The sequence below is a fragment of the Hippocampus bargibanti genome, linkage group LG08 (genome assembly GCF_051943395.1).
Source record: "Hippocampus bargibanti isolate YZ-2025 linkage group LG08, ASM5194339v1, whole genome shotgun sequence".
In the NCBI taxonomy this organism is placed as follows: Eukaryota; Metazoa; Chordata; class Actinopteri; order Syngnathiformes; family Syngnathidae; genus Hippocampus; species Hippocampus bargibanti.
The window spans coordinates 23,965,839-23,990,037 of NC_142741.1; the positions used below are offsets into that span (position 1 = coordinate 23,965,839).

The 24,199-nt window shown below is 41.5% G+C and overlaps 3 protein-coding genes across 5 annotated transcripts; 1 reads left to right on the top strand and 2 right to left on the bottom strand.

The window, feature by feature from the left end:
- Positions 1–247: 247 nt before the first annotated feature.
- ing1 (inhibitor of growth family, member 1) lies at positions 248–8,759 on the bottom strand. 3 transcript variants are annotated; one of them, XM_089002495.1, is made up of 5 exons: positions 8,624–8,759; positions 6,661–6,831; positions 5,571–5,719; positions 4,026–4,651; positions 248–317 (listed from the first exon to the last, which is right to left on the bottom strand). In XM_089002495.1, exons 2-5 carry the CDS (start codon positions 6,797–6,799, stop codon positions 263–265), a joined length of 969 nt encoding a protein of 322 aa, XP_088858621.1. In that variant the 5' UTR covers positions 6,800–6,831; positions 8,624–8,759; the 3' UTR covers positions 248–262. The 3 variants fall into 3 exon arrangements, with proteins under 3 accessions (XP_088858621.1, XP_088858622.1, XP_088858623.1); XM_089002496.1 differs by lacking the exon at positions 248–317 and adding an exon at positions 2,587–2,717; XM_089002497.1 differs by lacking the exon at positions 248–317 and having other exon boundaries at positions 2,587–4,651.
- Positions 8,760–8,904: 145 nt separating this feature from the next.
- naxd (NAD(P)HX dehydratase) lies at positions 8,905–17,432 on the bottom strand. Its single transcript, XM_089002494.1, has 11 exons — positions 16,138–17,432; positions 14,737–15,144; positions 13,481–13,631; positions 13,350–13,395; positions 13,174–13,262; positions 11,772–11,880; positions 10,540–10,590; positions 10,340–10,444; positions 10,138–10,258; positions 9,784–9,907; positions 8,905–9,336 (listed from the first exon to the last, which is right to left on the bottom strand). Exons 1-11 carry the CDS (start codon positions 16,655–16,657, stop codon positions 9,186–9,188), a joined length of 1,875 nt encoding a protein of 624 aa, XP_088858620.1. The 5' UTR covers positions 16,658–17,432; the 3' UTR covers positions 8,905–9,185.
- A 2,093-nt stretch (positions 17,433–19,525) lies between these two features.
- rab20 (RAB20, member RAS oncogene family) lies at positions 19,526–23,389 on the top strand. Its single transcript, XM_089002967.1, has 2 exons — positions 19,526–19,921; positions 22,403–23,389. The coding sequence occupies exons 1-2, from the start codon at positions 19,732–19,734 to the stop codon at positions 22,981–22,983; spliced, it is 771 nt and encodes a 256-aa protein (XP_088859093.1). The 5' UTR covers positions 19,526–19,731; the 3' UTR covers positions 22,984–23,389.
- The last annotated feature ends 810 nt before the right edge of the window (positions 23,390–24,199 follow it).

Here is a 24,199-nt window from a genome sequence, read left to right on the forward strand (position 1 = left end):
CGTCATTATTGGTTTATGGTGTTAAATGGTTACAAAAATTACTACGAAATGTTTTGTTTTTTATTTATATATGTATTTATTTATTTACCTATTCACCAATGTATGTATTTATTTTTTCATTTAACTATCTATTTGTTTATTTATGTATTTATCTATTTTCAGGACTACGTACCTTAAAATGTGCGTTGACTGATCAGTGTCAGATGACCTTGTCAAATGCTTCCTGCAAGTCCACCAGGTGTCAGTATTCAGCAACACAGTGTCAATACATTGTGTCACTGTCGCAAAACGATACAGGATGCCTCATCGATCCATCACTTCGCACGTGATTGGTCAAAATCCGTGGTAGAACACACACACACACACACACACACACACACACACACACACACACACACACACACACACACACACACACACACACACACACACACACACACACACACACACACACACACACACACACACACAGGAATATAAATAAAGCCACATACATTTTAAAAATGATACATTTTATATTTTTAGACTTTGTAATTTGTTTTACATACCATTTTACATTATTTTTGGTAGCACATTAATTTAAGCAAAAAAATAATAAATGAGGAGCCATTTAGGAATCAAAAGAGTCAGATCTTTTTAGTGAGCCGGGCCAAAAGAACCAGCTCTCTAAAAAGAGCCGTAATTCCCATCACTAGTATATGGCATTTAATATATGTACTCCCTCCTCGCTATTCTTATAAATAGGTTATTCTTCATTAAATTGGCCACTCATCACGTTCGACCATTTCCACAAAAACGAGAAGACTTTTGAGAGATTTTAACCGGTGAGTAGTTTTTGCATATTAGCCCAAAGAGCCTAACACGAAGAGCAAATTCTGTTTGAAACGCGGAATGCTGATATTTACATTCGTATGATTAAAAGTCAACGTGAATATTGTGTTCGTACATTTACATTAAAAAAAATCTGTATTACCTAAAATCTAGGTAATACCTACATATTTTTTCATTATCTGAATGAACTGGTCGCTCAATACATTTATTTATGCTCAATACGTCGATTGCGATCGATCAATCGATCTCCAAGGTAGATCTTGTGACATTTGTCAAAACTGACGCTATACAAATAAAGTTGAGTTGTTTTGGGGGAAAAAAACTCGACGTTCGACAAGCAGCCATCCCTTTACTTGATTGGCACATCGGACAACCAATCAGATGACATCTCATTATTAGGTACACTGCGTGCTTCAACAACGCAAGTTAACAAGCTAGTTGTTAGTTATATCCTAATTTTCGCTCGGTTTTATCCCTTTAAACGTAAGATAGGGTATAAAATAAGTGGGGGAGCTGGACCAAAGAAGAAAAAAGTATCACTTTCATATGGAATGGGACTTTTTTTTCCCACGATGACATTTCCACAGTGCGTTTGTCTCGTCTGACAGTTATCAGCGTGAACTCAGGTAATGGCAAAAAAATGTACAGACTTATGTTGTGCTACATATGCGGTTATATATCATCATAAGTAGTAAGAATCGTCAATATATTTCTTAATAAATAGAATGGGTAGATCATTTTGACTTGGTCATTTCAAAAGTAGCTCCCGTGTTGAAAATTTTTGAGCACCCGAGTCCTAGAGCTTTTGCAAGTGTAACTCATTTACGCTAAATGAGGTGCACTGGCATTGTTTCACCTTAAAGGACAACCGACGTCTCCGGACAAGTTGTGTCCATAATTTGTAAAATGGCTTCAAATGACTTCTACTGACCATATTTGAATACGATTCCACCGCATATAGCTATATTTTACGGTTTAAGACTCGTGCTGAATATTCGGGAAGTCTTGTTTTTGAGTTGGTGACGAGTCCGTATGTGATGTCACTAAAGGAACGCCCCTAACCGAAAAAAGACGCATTGTAGCAGAGCTTCCATCACATCAATGTATTTTGCTGTATTATTTTGGTCTGAAAACCTTGTGGGTGCACCCACAAGCCGCAAGAAGAGGGTGTCCAAGCTCCATATAAGGAATTTATCAGCCTTTGGAAACGGAGGTGGCCACAGGAGGTCGCCATTTTGTGCCTCTTTTCTGGTGATCGTTTCTCCCCAATGTTGCCTCAAAATGGCGTGGAATAAATTCTTTAATCGATTGCAAACATGTATGCTTTCCTCTTCAGAACTATTTGAATCATATTCATAACTGGATGTGTAACAAGAAAGCATGTTCTCTGAATCTGAAGCCATTGTTTTGATTCTCCAGCAATGCGTAAGTTTGGCGTGACGTCACATACTGGGGGCGGGACTTTCTGAAAATGCCCAATTCGCAGCTCAATTTTTTTCAGATTTTGGACACTTTAAGTCATTTTTATTGGTGTTTTGCATTTGACTAAAAATATTATCCTGCGTGTTTTGGCTATTTTAGATGCCATAAAACGTTTTTCTGATGTCAGTTAAGAAACAAAAAAGTGACGTCGGTTGTCCTTTGAATAGATTTTAAAAAGTGGAACAAAATTGGAGGTTGAGTAATATCGTGCACAAGTGTGCCTGACTGGAAGTGTCACTGGATTATATCGATAATCTTATTGAAACAAAACAGTTCATTTGATTAAAGAGCAGTTTATTTGTTAACCGGAGATAGTTGAATGGGTGATGTCGCATGCATGTGGTAACAAGATGGCCGAGTGCAAGATGGCTGACTAACATTCCCACTGTACGAGGATGAGGAACCTGTGAAAGCATTGAAGCCTCCATGTCGTTATTGAAACAAATAAAACACCTCTAAAGAACCGTTAAAACGGTGACTCCACAAATGCTCTTCAGAGTGCTAATTGGACAAGTTGCCCACTCCTTGCTTCAAAACAATCCCCGGGCAAGTCAGAGGGCAGTCTTAGAAAAATAACTATTTACAGAACTATTCAGTAACAATGGACAAATACTAGTTGAAATAATAATAATACAGTGATACCTTGGCTTACGAACTTAATTGGTTCCCTAACAGAGTGTGTATGGTGAAAAGTGTGTATCCCAAAAAAATATTTCCCATAGGAAACCATTAAAATGAGAATAATCCGTTCCCAGCTCTCCATAAAACATAATTTTCTACTTTCTAATTTTCTAAGCCTTAAAACTACACAAAATATACCTTATTTTATATATAATAAATGTGCTATGGTATTATAATGAAAGAAATAAACTGTACTGTAGAATAAAGTCGTTTTATTTAGCTTTGTGATGGTCGTCGATGGCTTGATGGAATGGAGTGGCCGGCCGTCTTCATCAGCATTAAACACTTGATGAGGAACGTAGCCTTCTTCTTTCACCATCTTGAGGAACGATACCTTGTCGGTGCTTTCTCTGCGATAATTTTACCTAGTTCCTCATCAATTGTGTTCTGTTTGGCCGGGTTGATAAGATTTTTGCACCTAGTGTACAGATGGCTTGTGCGGGTTATTTGTGGAGCCTGATTGATGGGATATTTTAACCTTGCAGTCTACACTCTGCTTTTGAACTATCAAAGTTGAAACGAGTCCATATTTCACTGTTTCCTATCCATTTTGTCACTCTGTCGTCTGGCTGTCTCTTTCATGTTTAACCCCCCCTCACTGCTACGCTCTTGACCAATCACATGGCTTTAACCGACGACTGGGGGCGGGGAATAGAGGACAAAAAAAATGTCGGCAGCCATTTTCTTTTTGGGAGAATGGCTTCACTCTCTGTCTGTAATCCGCCCCTCACTGCTGCGTTCTTGACCAATCACGTGGCTTTAACCGACGACTGGGGGCGGGGAAAATAGAGGACCAAAACAAGCCGACTGCCATTTTCTTGTTAGGAGAACAGGCTCGTTCGCGAACGACACATCACTCATTGTGGCAGCTCTCCGCGTGTATCCCGAAAAATACTTTTGTACGCCAAGGTAAAATGTTCATAAATGTAACGTTCGTAAACCGAAAAGTTCGTAATCTAAGGGTTTCGTAAACCGAGGTATCACTGTACTTCAAATGTTGAAATGTTCATCAATGGCCCGGGTTCAGCTACCTGTTGTACGCCCGCTCCTTCTTAGCCCTTTCCAAGGCTTTGTCCATGGTCTTCTCATTCTCACCACGACACTTGGGGCAGTACCACTTGCCTTTGGGTTTGTGATGGAGAGCGACGCAGGAGAAGTGGAACCACTCAATGGGACACTCGTCATTGTCGCAGCCGATCATTTCGCCGTAGGACACCTGTTCGCACAGGCAGTACGTGGGCTCGTCGGGGTCGATGGGCAGGTCCGGTGGAGACACCTCCCTCTCAGACTTTGCCTTGGATCTCTTTTTCTTCTTGGATGAGGTTTTCGCTCGCTTCTCCCGGGACGCCCCGGCGCCAATGTCCTCTGCGGTGTCCATGCCGCCGTAGCTCTCCCCGTTCTTCTGCCTCCTGGAGCGTTTTCCGCCTGTCTTGTCTCCCGCCGCTGAGCTCGGCGTAACCTCTTCGCGTTTTTTGTCGTGGTGGCCCGTTTTGCTCGGGGTGGCCGAGGACGAAGACGAGGACGACGTGATCATGGAAGCTGCGGCGGTTGCCAAGGATGTTGGCGGGGCGATCTGGCTCTCTGGAGCTTCTTGGGAGGTGTGGAGGAGTTGGGAATGCCAGTCTAACTGCCGGGTTCGGTTCTCCACCAACTCCACCTGGAACAATGTATCTTTACGAGTCTGGCTGCCGCTGCTCACCCGCAGAAAAAATATCATGTGACTCTAAAGTGTCTTTAAGAGTTTTGGAAGGCACTTATAAATGAAATGCTGCTGTGGAATGTAAATTTCTCCACTGCGAGACTAATAAATCCAAATCCAGATGTATTATTTGCTATCTATTTGCTATCTGTCTAGCTAGCTAGCTATGTAGCTGGCTATTTATCCATAACTAGCTAGGTATGTAGCTGGCTATTTATTAGCTAGATGGCATTCTAGCTAGTTGGCTATCTGTTAGCTAGCTAGCGTTCCATCGATTTGAATTACTTCCGGGTTGAGTGAAAGCTGGCGCATGTGGCTGCCGCTGCTCACCCGCAGAAAAACTGATTTTGTGACTGTAAAGTGACCTTGAGAGTTTTGAAAGGTGCTTATAAATGAAATGCTGCTGTGAAATGTAAACTTCTCCACTGCAAGACTAATAAATCCAAATCCAGATGTATTATTTGCTATCTATTTGCTATCTGTCTAGCTAGCTAGCTATGTAGCTGGCTATTTATCCATTTGCTATCTCTCTAGCTTGCTAGCTATGTAGCTGGCTATTTATTAGCTAGATGGCTATCTAGCTAGTTGACTAACTGTCTACCTGGCTATCTGTTAGCTAGCTAGGTAACGTTCTATCTATTTGAGTTACTTCCGGGTTGAGTGAACGCTGGCGCATATGGCTGCCGCTGCTCACCCGCAGAAAAACTGATTTCGTGACTGTAAAGTGACCTCGCAGGTTGACAGGTATGACATATTAACTCCATCTTGGGCATGGCAATATGTCCCTAATATAAAATTTAAATGACATATTTATTTCTTGTCAATACTATTGATCACCAATCATGAATCGGCGGTCCATTTATTGTAACATACTAACCATTTGTCCAGCAATCTGAATCTTCTCATCTCCAAGCTCTTGAATGCGGATCAGCGCCCTCTGAATAGACAACTGCAGTTTCCGTCTTTGGGTTGTGTCGGATTCTTTGCGATGCCGTTCGTAGGCCTCCTCAAGTTCCTTCAAAACATCTGATAAATAGTGGATGACATTGTTGTTGAATACAAATATCGATCATGGCTGATTGTCCATAGCAGAAGTCTTTAAAGGACAACCGACACCATTTTTGTTTCTTAACTGACATCAGAAAAACGTTTTATAGCATCTGAAATACCCAAAACACGCAGTATGATATTTTTAGTCAAATGCGATACACCAATAAAATGACTTAAAGTGTCTAAAAACTACTTCAAATTAAACCTGGAAGTGGCCAGTTTCAGAAGGTCCCGCCCCCAGTTCGTGACGTCACGCCAGGACGTCTTGCCTTGCTCGAGAATCAAAACAATGGCTTCAGATTCGGAGAAGATGCTTTCTTGTTACTCATCCAGTTATGAATATGATTCAAATAGTTCTGAAGAGGAAAGCATACACGTTTGCAATCGATTTAAGAATTTATTCCGTGCCATTTTGAGGTATCTGGGGGCGGGAAATGTAGCACCAAAAACAGGCAGAAAATGTCGACAAAGCTCCACGTAAGGAATTAATCCCCCCAGCCCCTGGAAACGGGCTGATTAATTCCTTACACGGAGCTTTGTCGCCATCTTCTGCCTCTTTTTGGTGTTACACAAAGTTTTCAGACCAAACAAAGTACAGCAAAATGCATTGACGTGATGGAAGGAATGCTACAATGTGGTTTTTTTTCTCGGTCAGGGGCGTTCCTTCAGTGACGTAACGTGAGTACTCGTCACCAGCTCAAAAACAAGACTTCCGGAATATTCAGCGCGAGTCTTAAAACGTAAAATAAAGCTCAATGCGATGGAATCTTTGTAAAATACGCTCAGTAGAAGTAATTTGAAGCCATTTTACAAATTATAGACACAACTTGTCCAGAGACGTCGGTTGTCCTTTAATGTACAGGTATTTATTCATGACCAAAGAAAATGATTTGAATTGGTGAACAATGCATTTTTACCTTGATATCTAGCATCAATTTCCTTCATAAGAGACACACTTCTCTGCAAATCAAAGGGCAGTGATTCCACCAAATCCAAGTACTCTTCCACATAATTGACAACAACGTGGCCGGGGTCGCCGTTTGTGGCGTTCAACATAATGACTTCACGCTTATCACACAGACCTCCACCTGGAAGAAAATGCAGAGAGAATACAGTAATTTGTGTAAAAACAGATACTCTTATTTAGATAGCATTGTGAATAATCTTTATATTGTAATCTTGCTTCCACTATGGTGTTTCTGTCATATTTTCAAATGGTTAACGCATGTTGTACATGTTAAGTTTCAAAAATCATAAATAGGGAGATTTTCGTACTCGCGACTCTGTAGTGTGTGTTCCAAAAGTGTCAATTAGAAGTCAATAAAACACCAACATGTTTTCATTGTTTATTTATACATATTCAATTAGTATACAAAATACAGTAAAGTCTCGTTATATCGATATTCAAGGGAGTCCGAAAAAATATCGATATAACCGGGACTATCGATATATCCGACCCTGTTTGCATGTAATTTTCTCCGTGGGTGCATAGAAATAGTATCGATATAACCGGGACTATCGATATATCCGATATCGATATAACGAGACTTTACTGTATATTGCTTTTTTAAATTTTTGGTTTCACCTTACAAATGAACTGTATGTATTGTGTCAATAGTAGTGAATATTGTTGTCAAAATCGGAAGTCTCCCGACCAAATCGTAAGACTTAACACGTATGTTAAAAGTACATTTTCTCATTTTTATTGTGATGATTAACCAAATTTGCATACATTTCCACTATGGATGATGAACAATCTAACATGTAGCAATATAGAAAAACAACCCACTATTTCTAATTGCTTCTGTGTATTTATTTGTTTGTGTATTACAATTTGCTTTAAATCAACTGGTAACACTGGCAACTCGGGTTAGAAAATGGATGGCAGTGAATGAGTTAATTTCGCTGTACGGGTAGTACTGTACTGCAAATCAGCATAGCATTATTATTCCCAAAATTATTCCATCAGTGCCAATACAATTAGAAAGGCTGAAATTTTAAAGTCTGTAAATAAAATGTCATTTTTTTTTTCGAAAGCGATTTGGATTGTACTAAATACCACATGGGGCGGGGCCATGTGACGCGTTCATTCAATGCACGCCATAGATACAGTAGGTATGGCAACATGTCAAATAACGTTGCTTTCTCCACAATTCAAAATCAAGACGATTCAAATTCAAAGACGTTGTAATGACAATTAATGTGTCGTGGGTGGTACTTTGTATGTATTTGTGTACAACCTGAAAGTACCGCTCCTAACCAACGACAGGAAAGCGAAGCTAGCCTGATGTTGTTAACAAGGTTAGCTAGTTTTCCCGGCGATTTTTTTAACACGAGTTGGGTTTACCTTCACAAAGAATGAAGGAAACATTTAGTTTTAATTAAAGACTTGATGCAAATTAAACTATCATGCTTAAAATAAAGATTCCAGCGTCGAGTAGTCTCGTTTTGTAATTAGCTTACGCAGCTCGCGCTTTCAGCGTGTTGACTTTTAACATCAACTCCATCAAATATTAATTTGACGAGTCAACGTTGTCCCTGGCAACCGATTTTAAGTCTTCCAACTCTGTATAATGTACATTTAACCATGTTTTAAATTGTAGCGTTTGGCTACCCAAGTTTCATGTGCACTGTCTTTGAAAAGTCAATCAAATGTTGAACGTAACAAGAAAAACAAGATGAAAATAATTTGGGGCATTAAACGCAACGATCGTCAAATCTACGGATATTTGATCACAAACTTTCAGACTTCGAATCCTAAAAACTTGAACGTTCCCTGGGTTTTTCCCCCTCGTTTCTCTGTAGCTAGCGCGACGCTCTATCACTGCAAAACAAACATCGCCGTTCTATTTCGATCCCGCAAATGAAAGGCAAGCCTACCTCTGCGCGTACATATATTGCTACTTTTCCAATCAGTTCTCCGTTCTTAAGGTCAAATAAAAAAACCTTAATGTTTAAGACATCAGTCATGCACTGGGTAAATCGGCAACTGGAGCAACTAATGCTAGCCATTAGCTCAAAGGTGGAAGGCGGATTTGCGCATGTGCGTAGCGTCAAAAGCCGCCATCGACGCTGATCCAACTGATACGTTCGTAAGACAATGCTGCTACCTAGCGTCGATTATGGACTGTGCATTACTTGAACAAGTATTGTCAGATGAATTAACTCAGTCATATTTTTTATTTTTGTCATAAAAAAACATCAATTACAACAACTTTCATATTTCTCTGTATAAACGTGATATGGGAAGAACAGTGTTTGAGGGATGCTCGTGTTTACATACACAATGAGGTATAGTCCACAAACCTTGAGCCTTTGAGTACCTTTATTTTTCCCTAACCTCAATTAGTTCATGATAAGGACCGAAAGTAATAGTTTGAGAGCACAGAGTGTAAAATCAACCAAACAGCTTTTTTTTAATGTGTGCGTAAAATGTTGTTTTTCATCTTTCAAATAGGTTTTTGAAGACTGGGCCAATTTCGTGGATCATGTCCGAAGTGGTGGTAGACCTCCCATGTCGCTGGAAGGCTTGTTTGTTGCACTGTCTGGTGAGTGAAGAGGCCCCCATCGCTGCCACCATCAATGGGTTTACACTGCAGTAAGACAACAATGATGGACGAGGCATGTTACTTCAAAATAATCATCAAATATTGCATTAACCTGGCCATTTGAATATCACCCGGTTAATAATTTGACATTGAAGGGTGTTTCCAGGAAAAAGAAAGTCGTAAAACTAGATCTTCAGAATGTACGCATGTCCACGCACTTATACAACAAATCTCCAAGTACTGAGGGTTTGAAAAAAATTGCCATAAGTCGAAATGAATATCTGTGTGCTGTGCAATTTTTTGGTCACCCAACCTTGTGGACCCTTGCCTCTAACATCTACTGTCAGTTGGGAGATGTCATTCACAACACAGCATTACTCAAATTAAAAGAGCATCATTTTTTTAATAAGCAATTTTATTTGAGAGATTAATATTTTTGGCCGAGCGTATGATTGCCCACTATCCTATAAATCAGCTTTATAGCGCACTCACCCTGTGATCAGTCCTGCTTGAGAAGCAGTACTGGCCCAGTGAGCCAGTACACCAGCAGATCCAGACAGAAGATCACCTTGTCCTCCACATCGCCTCCCACTGCCCTCAGTACTGCACGTGACCACTGCAATAAATAAATACAAAAATACATACATAAATACATAAAAAAATACATAAACACACACACACACACACACACACACCAGAGTCAGAAAACCTTTATACGTCCCACAATGGGGCAATTTGCAAAACATCCATCCACTCACACGGACACGCATACATACATAAATGTGACACGTCACACTATCAATCACTGCCAAAAACATTCATCGAGCAGAAGGCTCAATAACCAACCTGTGCTCCCATCAGCTATGAGATCTTTCTCTCCCTTGAGCAGCACGGTAATGTTTCCCATCGTTTCGCTGAGCTGCAGGACGCCGCTACGGCGATCCACGCTGTCCACGGCCTTGTGTTGCTGATAGGACAACACGCAGATGGAATTAAAAAAACAACACTTAGCACAGAATGAAATGTGTCAATCGCAAAGAGGACCCACCAGTGTCTCGTACAGTCGCGTGAACTCCATGAAATTGGGCGTAATGAGGCCCTTTTGGTAGCCCTGAATAACAGACGGCTGCTTTGTGACCAGCCATAATCCATCCTGTAGAAGGCAAACAGAGAAAAAATAAAACGCCATAGTGAGTCACCATGACTTTTTAAAACTACAAGACAAAATTCATCTACACAAATACTCACTGCATCAATGACGATTGGAATATCTCTTGCTTTGGACTTCTCGATCACCTCCTTCAAGTGAGAAACACATGTACAAACATTCTGGTTCAAGATACAAACGCTCCCCACCTTACGAACGAGATACATTTCCGAGCGGTCGTTCGTAAGGTCAATTTGTTCGTAAGTTGCTTCAGTGCTTTATTTTGTATGGAATTTATGTTTAAAGGACAACCGACACCATTTTTTTTGTTTCCTAACTGACATCAGAAAAACGTTTTATAGCATCTAAAATACCCCAAAACACGCAGGCTGATATTTTTAGTCAAATTTAAAACACCAATAAAAATGACTTAAAGTGTCCAACTGCCACAAAATGACATCGGAACTGATGTTTTTAAAAAAGTCCCGCCCCCATTTCGTGACGTCACACCAGGACGTCTTGCCCTGCTCAAGAATCAAAACAATGGGCTCACAGAGTTCAGATTCGGAGAAGATGCTTTCTTGTTACTCATCCAGTTATGAATATGATTCAAATAGTTCTGAAGAGGAAAGCATAAATGTTTGCAATCGATTAAAGAAGTCATTCCTATCAATTCGAGCAATCTGGACTCCAATGTAGCGTCTCAGAAAATGCACACGATGGCGCACAAGCTTCATTGGAAATGGGCTGATTTGTCTGCTGGGAATTTGTGTCAGCGAATATCAAATAGTTGTCTTGGTGCGACACACGACGATTCACCATCGCGTTATTTACGCGTTTTCCTTCTAATTTCGCCATCAAAACGGATCAACATGAAGTTTTGAGACCAAAGGACCGCAAAATGCATTGTGTGTCCTTTCTCGGTCAGGGGCATTCCATCCGTGACGTGACGTCAGGAATCGTAACCAACTCAAAAACAAGACTTTCTGAATGTTCAGCGTGAGTTTTAAAACGTAAAATATAGCTATATGCCATGGAATCTTTGTAAAATACGCACAGTAGAAGTCATTTGAAGTGATTTTACAAATTATGGACACAACTTGTCCGGAGGCGTCGGTTGTCCTTTAGCGCTTAGAAAATTATAAAGTAGAAAATTAGGTTTTATGGGGACGTGGGAACGGATTATTCTCATTTTAATGGTTTCCTATGGGAAAACTTTTTTTTGGGATACACCCTTTTCGCCTTACACACTGTCTGGGAACCAATTAAGTTCCTAAGGTGGGGAGCGTCTGTAATGTTTTTTAAATCCACAATAGTAAGACACTAAAGGTACCTTGGCTGTTTTTAATAAGAAGTCCTCTCTCCCCAGACCAGGTCCAACCACAAGGCTGTGCAGTCTCGGGAGCCATTTTTCAATCTCCTCCACCGCATTTGGGCTGTCACTTTCAAAAGGTATGCACATGCGCACACACAACACATGAGACACACACATACACATACAATTGGTACAAATGTTACATAATGAAGTACAACCTCTAAAGTTGAATGCCTCAGAATATGCTAAAATTATGATTAAAAATAGCTAGAGGTCATTCACTCATTCACTGTCATTCCCGAATTTATTCATTCAAAACAAATCTTCAGAGTACAGTAATACAAATGTTATAAAAATGTGACAGCTGGAGCAAAAAATGATTTAAAAAATGGGGGTACCGTTCCATACTTTTTATCTCCACGCATATATTTTAAAGGACAACCGACACCATTTTTTTTTGTTTCCTAACTGACATCAGAAAAACGTTTTATAGCATCTAAAATACCCAAAACACGCAGGATGATATTTTTAGTCAAGTGAAAAATCACCAATAAAAAATGACATAAAGTGTCACTTCAAATTGAACCCGGAAGTGGCCATTTTCAGAAGGTCCCGCCCCCTTGTTCGTGACATCACGCCAAGACGTCTTGCCTTGCTCGAGAATCAAAAAAATGGTGCTTTCTTGTTTCTCATCCAGTTATGAATATGATTCAAATAGTTCTGAAGAGGAAAGCATAAATGTTTGCAATCGATTAAAGGAGTCCTCCCATATCAATTCGAGCCGTCAATGACAGCAATGTAGCACCCAGAAAATGCACAAGATGGTGCCCAAGCTCTGTTGGAAATGGGCTGATTTGTCTGCTGAGAATTTGTCAACTAGTATCACATAGTCTTGGTGCAACACACAATGATTCACCATCGCGTTATTTATGCATTTTCCTTCTAATTTCGCCATCAACACGAAGTTTTCAGACCAAACAAAGTACCGCAAAATGCATTGTGTATTGCTTTCTCGGTCGGGGGCGTTCCTTACGTGACGTCACGTGGGGATCGTCATCAACTCGAAAACAAGACATCCTGAATATTCGGCGCGAGTCTTAAAATATAGCTATATGCGGTGGAATCTTTGTAGAATACGCTCAGTCGAAGTCATTTGAAGTGATTTTACACATTATGGACACAACTTGTCCGGAGGCGTCGGTTGTCCTTTAAGTACATTACAGAAAAATGTTATTCTTAAAAAAAAAAAAAAAAAAAAAAAAAAAAATCAATACTACTGTATTGCACATTATTATTCTTATAGAACTATTATACAACATTCTTATTATAATATAACTGGAAAAGCTGACAGGTTTCGACAAGTCACCTTTCGCAAAACATGATCACTCTCATGATCATTTTACACAAATGTTCTACTCACAGGACGGGATGAACTATGAGCTCAGGGCTGTAGGATTTGATGACAGCGGCAGCGTCTTTGGTGCAGAACACATGAGACAAGTCAGCACCCTGGAGACGAGACAAAGATGGTGCGCTAAAAAAAAAAAAATGCATTTCACGAAAAAAAAGATAGAGAGCGGGTAGTATTTAGCTTACCACTTTCAATGCTGAGATGGCGGCAAAGTAAGGCGCTCCAGTGTAGCTTTAGCGGGAAGACATCAACATTAGTGGCTGAAATCAAATGGGATCAATACAGGAATGAAATTGGAAGCTGGTTTGCGACATACTCTTGACATCCGCCAATAATTCCGATTCGGCCATCTTGTCCTTTGTGTTTGCGGCTGGACAAGGGAGGGACTATCTTCTTCACGAGAGACAAGATGTGATCCTCCATGCCCCCGTCAGATGTCGGGGCCAGGCTGTACCGGCGCTCAAACACTATAGTCAAAAAACACGGCTTAAACAACTCTTTGTATTGAAATCAATGCAATCCGAAAAAAAATCTTATTCATAAAATACACATAATAAATAGTGATAAAAAGAACAGCTCAGTTGCAATATCAGATCTTAATACAGACGCTCCCCTACTTACAAACATTCGAGTTACGAACAACGGTACATACGAATATTTTTGAAGTAACATATGTAGCATTCTCTCCAGTTGCACATGTACATATCTTTATAGAGCATATATTTTGTTAAATGTTTATTATTCAGTACAAAACAATACAGGTTACTTATACAATCCTGAAAGGACAACCGACGCCCCCGGACAAGTTGTGTCCATAATTTGTAAAATGGCTTCAAATGACTTCTACTGAGCGTATTTTACAAAGATTCCGCCGCATATCGCTATATTTTATGTTTTTAAGACTGGCGCTGAATATTCAGGAAGTCTTGTTTTCGAGTTGATGACGATGCCTGACGTGACATCACTGAAGGAACGCCCCTGACCAAGAAAGTGACACACAATGCATTTTGGGTACTTTGTTTGGTCTGAAAACTTTGCGTTGATGGCGAAATTAGAATGAAAACATAAATAACGCAATGGTGAATCGTTGTGTGTTGCACCAAGACTACTATTTGATACTAGTTGACACAAGGTGGGCTAATTTTAGCGGTATGCATCACGTGACCTCGACAACTGTTTTGATATGTGTCAAGAGTAAGTCATAGTCGGATGTATTCTGGTAATTTTTCATTTTATGTAAATTATTTATTCTTTCTGCGCGGCCCGGTACCAAATGACCCACGGACCGCTACCGGTCCGCAGCCCGGGGGTTGGGGACCTCTGCTCTAGTGGACTTGTAGTAATTCACACCACACTTTTTTTCAGTCTGGATTGACTCAGACATAGCACTACTGAAGGCCTAGCGATGAAATCCACGGCCCGCCACTGAAACGAACCAAACAACAAATCCCGCTTGAGGCAACCATCAGATTCAAAACAATTGTCCGAGAGCTCGAGCACAACCTGTGCACTGCACAGGTGACAGCCACACTTTTATACTCAACGGTCGAGTGTTTGGCTTTGACATCTGACCTTGCTTGACCAAACCGTCTCTTGGTGGCGAGGACTGGCGGGCTGTGCACGACAGCACGGCTTGGGACAACACGGTGGAATTGGTGTGCACGGCGGTTTTCAAGTGAGGATTGGGCGCCGCTTCCGAGGTCAGCCTGGCGGAAGAGATGTTGGAGAACATCTGACCGAGCATTTGTAGCATGTGTAGCTCCCTGGCGTGCTCTGCCTCCCGCCGGTTATCCTCGGCCTGCAAGCGGCGCTCCTCCATGCGGTAGAAGTTGTCCTCGGCCTGCGAGCTCTGCTTCAGGAACTGCTCCATGAGCCTTTCCATTGGGAAGTTCGTGCGCCGCCGTCGCCGCTGCTGTTTGGGTGTGGAGGCCGAGCAATTTGCTGTCAATTGGTTGCTGTTGGGAATTCTTTCTGATGTACCTGAATGGCCCACGAGACAATATGATTTTAATATACCCGTCACACTCCCAGATTTCTGATAGCAAAAGTGTGGCTGTTAGCACTAGCCTCAGGTTGACTGGTTAGCGATCACTGGTTTAATCCAAGTCACACGTCTGTACAGTTAATCAAGATTTTATATTGGCGACTCTGCAACGGATTAATTATACAGTGAGACCTCAACTTACAAACACCTTATCTTACAAACTTTTCATCTTATAAACGTCAAATTTATGAAAATTAAACCTTATAATAAGCACTATTTTCATAATACACACCCACCACGGCTGGCGGAGTGATCTTCGGCGGAAGCACACGACCGAACAGCACATGAGGTTAAGTTACCAACAGTCCTTATGGAAGGTGACTCTCCTTCCATAAGCCATCAACGACCATCAAAAAGGTAAATAAAACGTTATTTTACAGCAGTTTATTACTTTAATTACAGTCCTCATGTAATGCGCCTCTCTTTCCAAACAGCAATTCCCTTTGACCTTCGACCTCCAACGCCATTCCATCAAGCCATAAATGACCATCACAAATGTAAATAAAGTGACTTTATTATTCAGTGCAGTGTATTTCTTCCATTACAATACAATAGCACATTTATTATACATAGAATAAGGTATGTTGTGTGTAGTTTTAAGGCTTATTTAGTTGAAAAGTATATTTTATGGAAACCCGGGAACGGATTATTCCCATTTTAATGGTTTCCCATGGGAATTTTTTTTTTAGATACACACTTTTCGCCTTACACACTCTGTCTGGGAACCAATTAAGTTCGTAAGTTGAGGTCTCACTGTATTTTTTTTAAATCCGAAACAATCCCGAACGAATTGCGTTAAACTGGATCAACCGAGTTTATCTCGTCACGGTGTATTTCTGGTGCTCTACCCAAATTATGAATATGTAACTCCTGGAGTATCTATGACACAACACCACAATAATAACATGAATGAATGAATGTGAACTTACTGTTTTTACCCACTGTGACTTTAACCGGAATGGGGATGGGAATGCTGGGATATTCCAGCTTGACTTCGGTCTCAGCAGGGAAGGGACAGTCTCCAGTACTTTCGGAGTAGACGTCCTGAACATCCTCCGCATCCTCATCCAAACCATCCACGGCCTCCTCCCCTCCCGGCCCGCCATCTATGAACTCTTGGGGGTCAAGGGCGGGTCGGTTACTCAGGATCCTCTCCATGGTGTCGTAGAACTTGGCGATCTTGTGATATTGCCTGTTGTTGCGAAGGTTGCCCTCCTTGGCGAGCAAATATTGTCTTTTAAGGCTTTTTATCCGCACCCTGCACTGCTCCGGCGTGCGCTCAAAGCCCATCGCCGCCAGCCGCCGGGAGACGTCGCGGTAGACGAAGCTGTTACGGAAGTTGCCGTCCAGAGCCTCCTGGACGTCCTGCTCCCCCCAAATGTTCAACAACGTCCTCGTCTCCGCGTCCGACCACAGAAATCCCCGCGTTGTGGTGTTTAGTAGCATCATCGAGCCTCGGGTAGTTGGGATGGATGTAGCTGGCCTGGTTCTCTACCTGCGCGTCGTCTAGAAAAACCTCAGGCGGGGTCGCTATACGACCGCTCAAGTGTCTTAAAATGGTGAAAGCGTGCGAATTGTGCAACCGGGGCAGCATCTGTACGTCGAATCTCGGTGTTCTAGCTAAACCTTTCTATGTTTATCCCTTTACGTCGTTGGCAAAAATGCCTAAGCTGGGAAGTTTCACCAACACTGAACAAGGACCAGCTAACCAAACCATTACACGTCGTTAGCCTCATTTTGGTGAATTTGGGAAACTGACCTCTGATCGGTCCTCTGAGAGAGACGCTGCGCGTCCACCCTGTGCCTACGTGATATCTGCCGGGTCCTAAAGCCCACCAAATTCAGTTCCAAGCAAAACACGGGCTGTCAGATGTCAACACCTCGACCCAACAGTAAATATAACAAAAAAGAACGCCATAACGTGGAGATGAAAATATATTAAACGCGTGCTCCCACTTTACCTTCCATGTTCAAACAGAACAGTGTGGCGAAAATCGTCACCGTGACGGTGACAAACAAGAAGGCGATCGTCTGTACGGGCTGCGGCATGTTGTTGTCATTCATTGTTTACTGACATGGCCGCCGCCAACACGGAGCTTTTTCTCGAAAGGAAGATCCTATGTGGTGGACATACTTCTTACCTAAACTCCAATTGCGAATCAAGGCTGTCAACTGTGCACATTTCCGTCTGGTCATGAGGCTTTACTTAGCCACAGGAATACAGGAAGAAATAGTTCACGGTGCCTTTAAAGACTACTCGGAAATTCCTAAATCCACTAAAAACTCATCAATTCGAGGACATAATGCTCGAGTCCTAATACAACATTGTATTTTATCTGTGTTGCTTGACGTATTAATTTCGACTTAATCGTGGGACATATTACAGGATAATTGATATATCAAAGTCAAAGTCAGCTTTATTGTCAAATATGCTAATATGCATCAACCTATATATCAACCTCGAGTTGTCGTGATGAGTGCGTCATCACCAGCGACGCCAGGAAAACTCGCGAGGCTTCATTCCAGTGAGCTTTTGAATTAATTTATGGCACGTGTGACAATGACAATGAACTGTCAACATTTTAGTATATAATAAATAGTATTCAATAGAAAACGTTGCTTAAAAACAACAGATTGACATCGTATACTATCCTGTCGTATAAACTTTGCGTCAGCCATTTTGAATGCATTTCGATTTACGACCGTTTGACTTACGACCGTTTTGTCGGAACGGAACCCGGTCGTAACTCGGATGTTACCTGTTAACTATGGGACAGCAATTCTCAAATCACGGCGCTGCAGCACCTTTACGTGTAGTTTTAACATGTATGTATGGAATACAAATAGCTGTGTATCGTGGCGCGAATATTGCAAATTGTCATTACCATTTAAATGAGAAATTAATGACAATAAATATTTAAATAATGACAATATGTTGTATGCACCCACAACCCAACATAGAACCAGACTGTAAAGTGTCCTTGAGAGTCTTGAAAGGCGCTTATAAATGAAATATTATTATTATTAATATTAATCCCTTGCTACTTCGCGGTTCGATTATGGCGGTTTTGATGCATCGTGGGTTTTTTTTCCAGGAAAAAAAAATGTTCAGAAAAAAAAACGCCGAATGACTCAGAGGTTTTGTACATGACTGTAGCTTGATTGATTCCCGGCGCTGATGTCACCCAATGACATCAAAATATAGTGGGTTACATGGGTCACGTGGGTTACTCTTTGATCAGTCTAATCAAGTGGCTTGATTAATCAAGTGGCTAGATCAGTGTCGCGATTACTTGACCATTTAGTGTGTGTGTGTGCCTCCTTAATTGTCTAATCATAAACATGCATGAATGCTGAAGAATGTTAATTACTATATAACGTTTTATAATTAAACATTTAAAGGACAACCGACGTCACTTTTTTGTTTCCTAACTGACATCAGAAAAACGTTTTCTCGCATCTAAAATACCCAAAACACAGGTTATTTTTGTCAAATGCAAAAAAAAAAACAATAAAAATGAGTTATAGTGTCTAAAAAGTACTTCAATTTGACCTCAGAAATTGCGAGTTTCAGAAGGTCCCGCCCCCTTGTTCGCGACGTCACGCTAGGACGTCTTGCCTTGCTCAAGAATCAAAACAATGGCTTCAGATTCGGAGAAGATGCTTTCTTGTTACTCATCCAGTTATGAATATGATTCAAATAGTTCTGAAGAGGAAAGCATAAATGTTTGCAATCGATTAAAGAAGTCCTTTCGTATCAATTCGAGCCGTCAGGATTCCAATGTCGCGCCCAGAAAATGCACAAGATGGCGCCCAAGCTCTGTTGGAAATGGGCCTATTTGATTGCTGGGAATTTGTGTCAACTAGTATTAAATAGTAGTCTTGATGCAACACACAACGATTCACCATCGCATTATTTATGAGTTTTCCTTCTGATTTCGCCATCAACACGGATCAACACAAAGTTTTCAGACCAAACAAAGAACCCAAAATGCATTGTGTGTCGCTTTCTCGGTCAGGGGCGTTCCAGACGTGACGTCACGTCAGGCATCGTCATCAACTCAAACACAAGACTTCCTGAATATTCAGCGCGAGTCTTAAAATATAGCTACGTATATGCCGTGGAATCTTTGTAAACTGCGCCCATTAGAAGTCATTTGAAGTGATTTTACAAATTATGGACGCAACTTGTCCGTTTTATGACCGTTTTATAACTTTGAGCCACTGTCAACATATCATGACGTCGAATTGAAAAAGTGACCCTGAGGGGGCGTGGCCACGTTTGAACCAGTTCCTCAATTTGTCTTCCTGTTTCACGTCACTTGTGTTTGTAACCACTTAAAAGTGCCAGCATAGATTTCAGGATGAGCCGCTTTTAACAGTCACCACTTTTGACTTTGCCATGTCAAAAATGGCGTTTGTTTACGCTACGCGCTTGACTTCAACGAGTTAAATCGCCCGTTGTGATTATTTTACGTAACGTAGCGTAACTCCGGCTGGGTCAAGCGGCGGCCAACACAACCATGCCCGAGTCTTCGAAGATGAGGAAACCTGACGTTAAAGTGGTTCTTTTGGGGGACATGAACGTGGGCAAGACGTCGCTCCTTCACAGGTACACGGAGAAAAAGTTCAACGACACCATCAGCACCGTCGGAGGAGCGTTCTTCCTGAAACAATGGGGACCCTACAACGTCTCCATATGGGACACCGCTGGTAATACCTCCTCTCAAATTATTATCATTATTATTATTATTATTATTGAGTGCGAATGCCCGTGTTTACACGTTGGGGACAACCCAAAACGCTAATTGTACGTGTGTGCAAGCTTCGCGTCACTTGAGGTCAGAAAACTGCCACTATCGTACCGAAATTCACTTACGACCACTTCATCTTTGATAAATCAAAACAATCGTCACAGTGATTTTTTTTTTTACTTTCATAGCATTTTTCGTACCTGAAGCGTTAACATCAAAGAAATATGTACATGTTGTTAGAAACCAGGCTAATTGCCACCAAAGTTAATGTCTACATCATTTGTGCTTACACAACTCTAAAACTACCAAATAAAATTAATGAAAAGGTTTCTTTCGCCGTCATCTGTACTTCTTTGATGGTGTCAGACGTTTCACTTCTTATCCAAGATGCTTCGTCAGCGAACTAAAGTCTTTTGCTGGTAGTTTCGGCCCTATATATATATATCCCTACTGTCCAGACGTGGCGGTGCCGGACTCTGCTATGATTGGTCCCTGCGCTCAGGTTGGGGGGGAGCAGAGGACTACTCCTGTACCTCTATTGTCCTGCCTGAGTATGAGGTCTTTGACTGGCCTGATTGCCCCATTTGCTCTGGTATCACCTCATCAGCATAACTAAGCCTATGTATGTTGCCTAATAAGTCTGTTGTAGGAAGGATCCAAATTGAACCTCACCCCACCATGGCGGTTTAGTGAAGGATTTTGCTCTTTTATGAAAATAGCTTCTTTTACTCTCCTTTCAAACCATCTATTTTCTTTCGCTAAGATTTTAACCTCATTGTCCTCAAATGAGTGGTTGCTAGCTTTTAGGTGCATATGTACTGCCGATTGAGGCCCACTAGTACTATCCCTGCGATGTTGATAGTCTTTTTTTGAGAATTCGTTTAGTCCCCCCAATGTATTGCTCTTTACAATTTGTATTTTTTCAATGTATTGAATGAACTACATTACTTTGTTTTTCATTTGGCAGCCTAACTTTTGGATGCACTCATTTTTGCCTTGCTTTTGCTTTAAGTAGACTTTTTGTATTTATACAGCGCTAGTATCCCGAGCGAATCTGAAAGATAAGAATGTACCATCATGATGTTGAACGAACGTGCTCGCTGTGACGTGAGTCATGACGAGGAACCGCTGCGTGCACATGACTGACTGAAATAGTTCAGTAAAGTCACTTCCTGTCTGTGTTTCCATGACCTCTCCCAAGACTTAATCATCCGCTTTAGTGGGTCACTTACGAAATGCAAGATCAGCACCGTTTTAATCAAGAAACCTTTTGTGTGACGTTTTCAAAACAAACAAGCTACCCGCTGGTCCTTATGGGCATTTTTTTATATCTATTTTTTTCCGTCTGCCTTTTTGATTTGGTCAGCTGTGTATTTTTTTTTTGTTTCAAAAGCGTGTTTTGAAGCATCTTGCCCTGTTCCTCTTAAAGGACAACCGACATCACGTTTTTATTTTTTAACTGACATCAGAAAAACGTTTTATAGCATCAAAAATACCCAAAACACGCAGTATGATATTTTTAGTCAAATGCAAAACCCCAATAAAAATGACTTAAAGTGTCCAAAATCTGCAAAAAAAAATTGAGCTGCGAATTGGTCATTTTCAGAAAGTCCCGCCCCCAGTTCGTGACGTCACGCCAAGACGTCTTGCATTGCTGGAGAATCAAAACAATTGGATTGGATTTGCCTTTATTAGTCTCATTACATTTCACAGCAGCAAAGTGATGAAAGTAGAAAAACAAAATACATGAACTGCTGGAAAGGCCACTCTCGGGGCTTCAGATTCGGAGAATATGCTTTCTTGTTACACATCCAGTTATGAATATGATTCAAATAGTTCTGAAGAGGAAAGCATACATGTTTGCAATCGATTTAAAGAATTTATTTGTGCCATTTTGAGGCAACATTGGGGGAAAATCTCTCACCCAAAAAAAAGCGGCACAAAATGGCGACCTCCTGTGGCCACCGCCGTTTCCACAGGCTGATAAATTCCTTATATGGAGCTTGGATGCCCTCTTCTGACGGCTTTTGGGTGCAACATTGTTCTCAGACCAAACATGTACAGCAAAATACATTGACGTGATGGAAGGACTGCTACAATGTCTTTTTTTTTCGGTCAGTGGGCAGTCCTTTCGTGACGTCACGTACGGACTCGTCACCAACTCAAAAACAAGACTTCCTGAATATTCAGAGCGAGTCTTAAAACGTAAAAAGACTAGAGGACAAAAACAGTCGTCTGCCATTTTGTTGTTCGGAGAACGGGCTCGTTCGCGAACGACACATCACTCGTTGTGGCACCTCCGTGTGTATCTCGAAAAATAGTTCATATGCCAAGGTATAATTTTCATAAATTTAACGTTCGTAAACCGTAAAGTTCGTAAACCGACGTATCACTGTATTTATTTTCCCTGTGGCCTCCAACTGTGAATCTTCCTCCACAGGGCGGGAACAGTTCCACGGCCTGGGCTCCATGTACTGTCGCGGCGCCGCCGCCGTCATCCTAACTTATGACGTCACCAACCGGCATAGCCTGGCCGAGCTGGAAGAGCGCTTCCTGTCGCTGACGGACACCGCCCACCGCGACTGCATTTACGCCGTCGTAGGCAACAAGGCCGACTTGACGGACACCAAAGCTCATCTTTATCAAGAGACGACTGACGCCAATCAAACAGAATCTGCGGAGCATAGATCGGACTTGATGTCCGCTTGCCCCACGCCGCTCGCGTCCACCTCCGACGTCACCTTCCCCATGAAAGTCACCCGCGAGGACGCTTTAGCGTTCTACGGGCGGATTCTTCGCTACAAGGGCACGGACGAGAAAACCAGCCTGCCTGCCGAGAAAATGTGCTTCGAGACCAGCGCCAAGACTGGTTACAACGTTGACGCTCTGTTCGAAGCGCTCTTCGACCTGGTGCTCCCCGCCATGTTGAGGAAGCGGAAGGAGAACCAGCAGTCTGCCACGGTGGATTTGGAAGTGTGCAGGAAGGGCCGGGGCAAGCGAGGCCGATCGACCTGCTGCTAAAAAGCGAACAAGCAAGAACCCAACAAAAGATGGCACCAATTGATGAAGAAACCATCTGCCTTTGTTGCCTTGAATGTCTTCTCCATGCTGTGAAGCAGCATCTCTTTGACTTTTTGCAGTCTTCGCTATGACTAAAAGTGGATGCCTGCGGACAATAAGTACACCCGACAAATCATTTCCATCAATGTAAATTGCACTAATTGATCTGATTCGGTTGAACATTACACTGCCTTGAATAACACTTCATTTTGAATGATTCCACAGATCAGGCCAATTCTCTGTTACATTTATTAACGCCGATGTGTTTTATGTTACTCGATGTGACTTGTCACTTTCTGTACTGAATGGCATGCAGCCATGTTGAATTTTTAAGTGTTGTAATAATAAAGCTTTTTATTTAGCTGTGGATCAGTAATGAAATCGCATGACGACTTTTAGAAACATTTGATCTTTAATAATGGAATAATGATGTATTTCAATGATTAAGTGTTATTTTGAGCAAAAAAAAAAAAGATCCGGTGTGTTTTGAAACTGGGATGAAATAGACTGTTTTATACAGAGGGCTTGATTTGACCTAACACACAGAAAAACGTAACCTATCAATGCCTGATAAGTTAAAAAAGAGAATGCATTTTCAATCACTGCATTAAATTTGCTAAATAAACAAATATGGATCTTTGGTGGTCGTTAGATTAGCTTGCAAACAGAAAAAATCCGCCCGGAAGTGACGATCATTGAAATGCAACAAAAATGCAAAAACGTTTTTTTCTAAATCCCCGAAACTGCTGATAATCTACCTTTTCGACCAAAAATTGAGGGTTGTACCCTTCCCATTAAGACCCCCCCAAAAAAATCCAATGCAAGAGCCCACGTTCGTCAATAAGAGGTTTTGAGTTGTTTTGTTCCGGTGAAAACTAATCACCGTGCAATTGGTCACCACTATCCTCGGATTGCTTTATAAAAACAGCAAAGTCTTCTGATAAGGACAATGTTAGTTACCCGAGGACCTTGGATCCAGGCTGTTAATGTTCTTTCCGCCATGCAGGTGAATTAATCATTAGCCGATTTGTCAAGTGGAAAGTGAGCCTGAAAATAAATTTTGCTGCACTCAAGTTCATGTACTGCAGACGCTAAACCACGAAAATACAATCAGTGCGTTCTGTGGGTTTCCATAAAAGTTACATCTGTACGTCTGTGTAAGCTCTCAGTCGTACAG

Coding starts and splice junctions, on each gene's coding strand:
- ing1 (XM_089002495.1), bottom strand. CDS start 6,799: ATGTTGAACGCCACAAACGGCGACCCCGGCCACGTTGTTGTCAATTAT. Junction 4,652..5,570: donor TTCAGATTGCTGGACAAATG/GTTAGTATGTTA, acceptor ACATTGTTCCAG/GTGGAGTTGGTGGAGAACCG. Junction 318..4,025: donor AAGGAGCGGGCGTACAACAG/GTAGCTGAACCC, acceptor TCACGTGCGAAG/TGATGGATCGATGAGGCATC.
- naxd (XM_089002494.1), bottom strand. CDS start 16,657: ATGATGCTACTAAACACCACAACGCGGGGATTTCTGTGGTCGGACGCG. Junction 13,396..13,480: donor ATTATTGGCGGATGTCAAGA/GTATGTCGCAAA, acceptor TTCCCGCTAAAG/CTACACTGGAGCGCCTTACT. Junction 13,263..13,349: donor CCATCTCAGCATTGAAAGTG/GTAAGCTAAATA, acceptor TCTCGTCTCCAG/GGTGCTGACTTGTCTCATGT.
- rab20 (XM_089002967.1), top strand. CDS start 19,732: ATGCCCGAGTCTTCGAAGATGAGGAAACCTGACGTTAAAGTGGTTCTT. Junction 19,922..22,402: donor CTCCATATGGGACACCGCTG/GTAATACCTCCT, acceptor CTTCCTCCACAG/GGCGGGAACAGTTCCACGGC.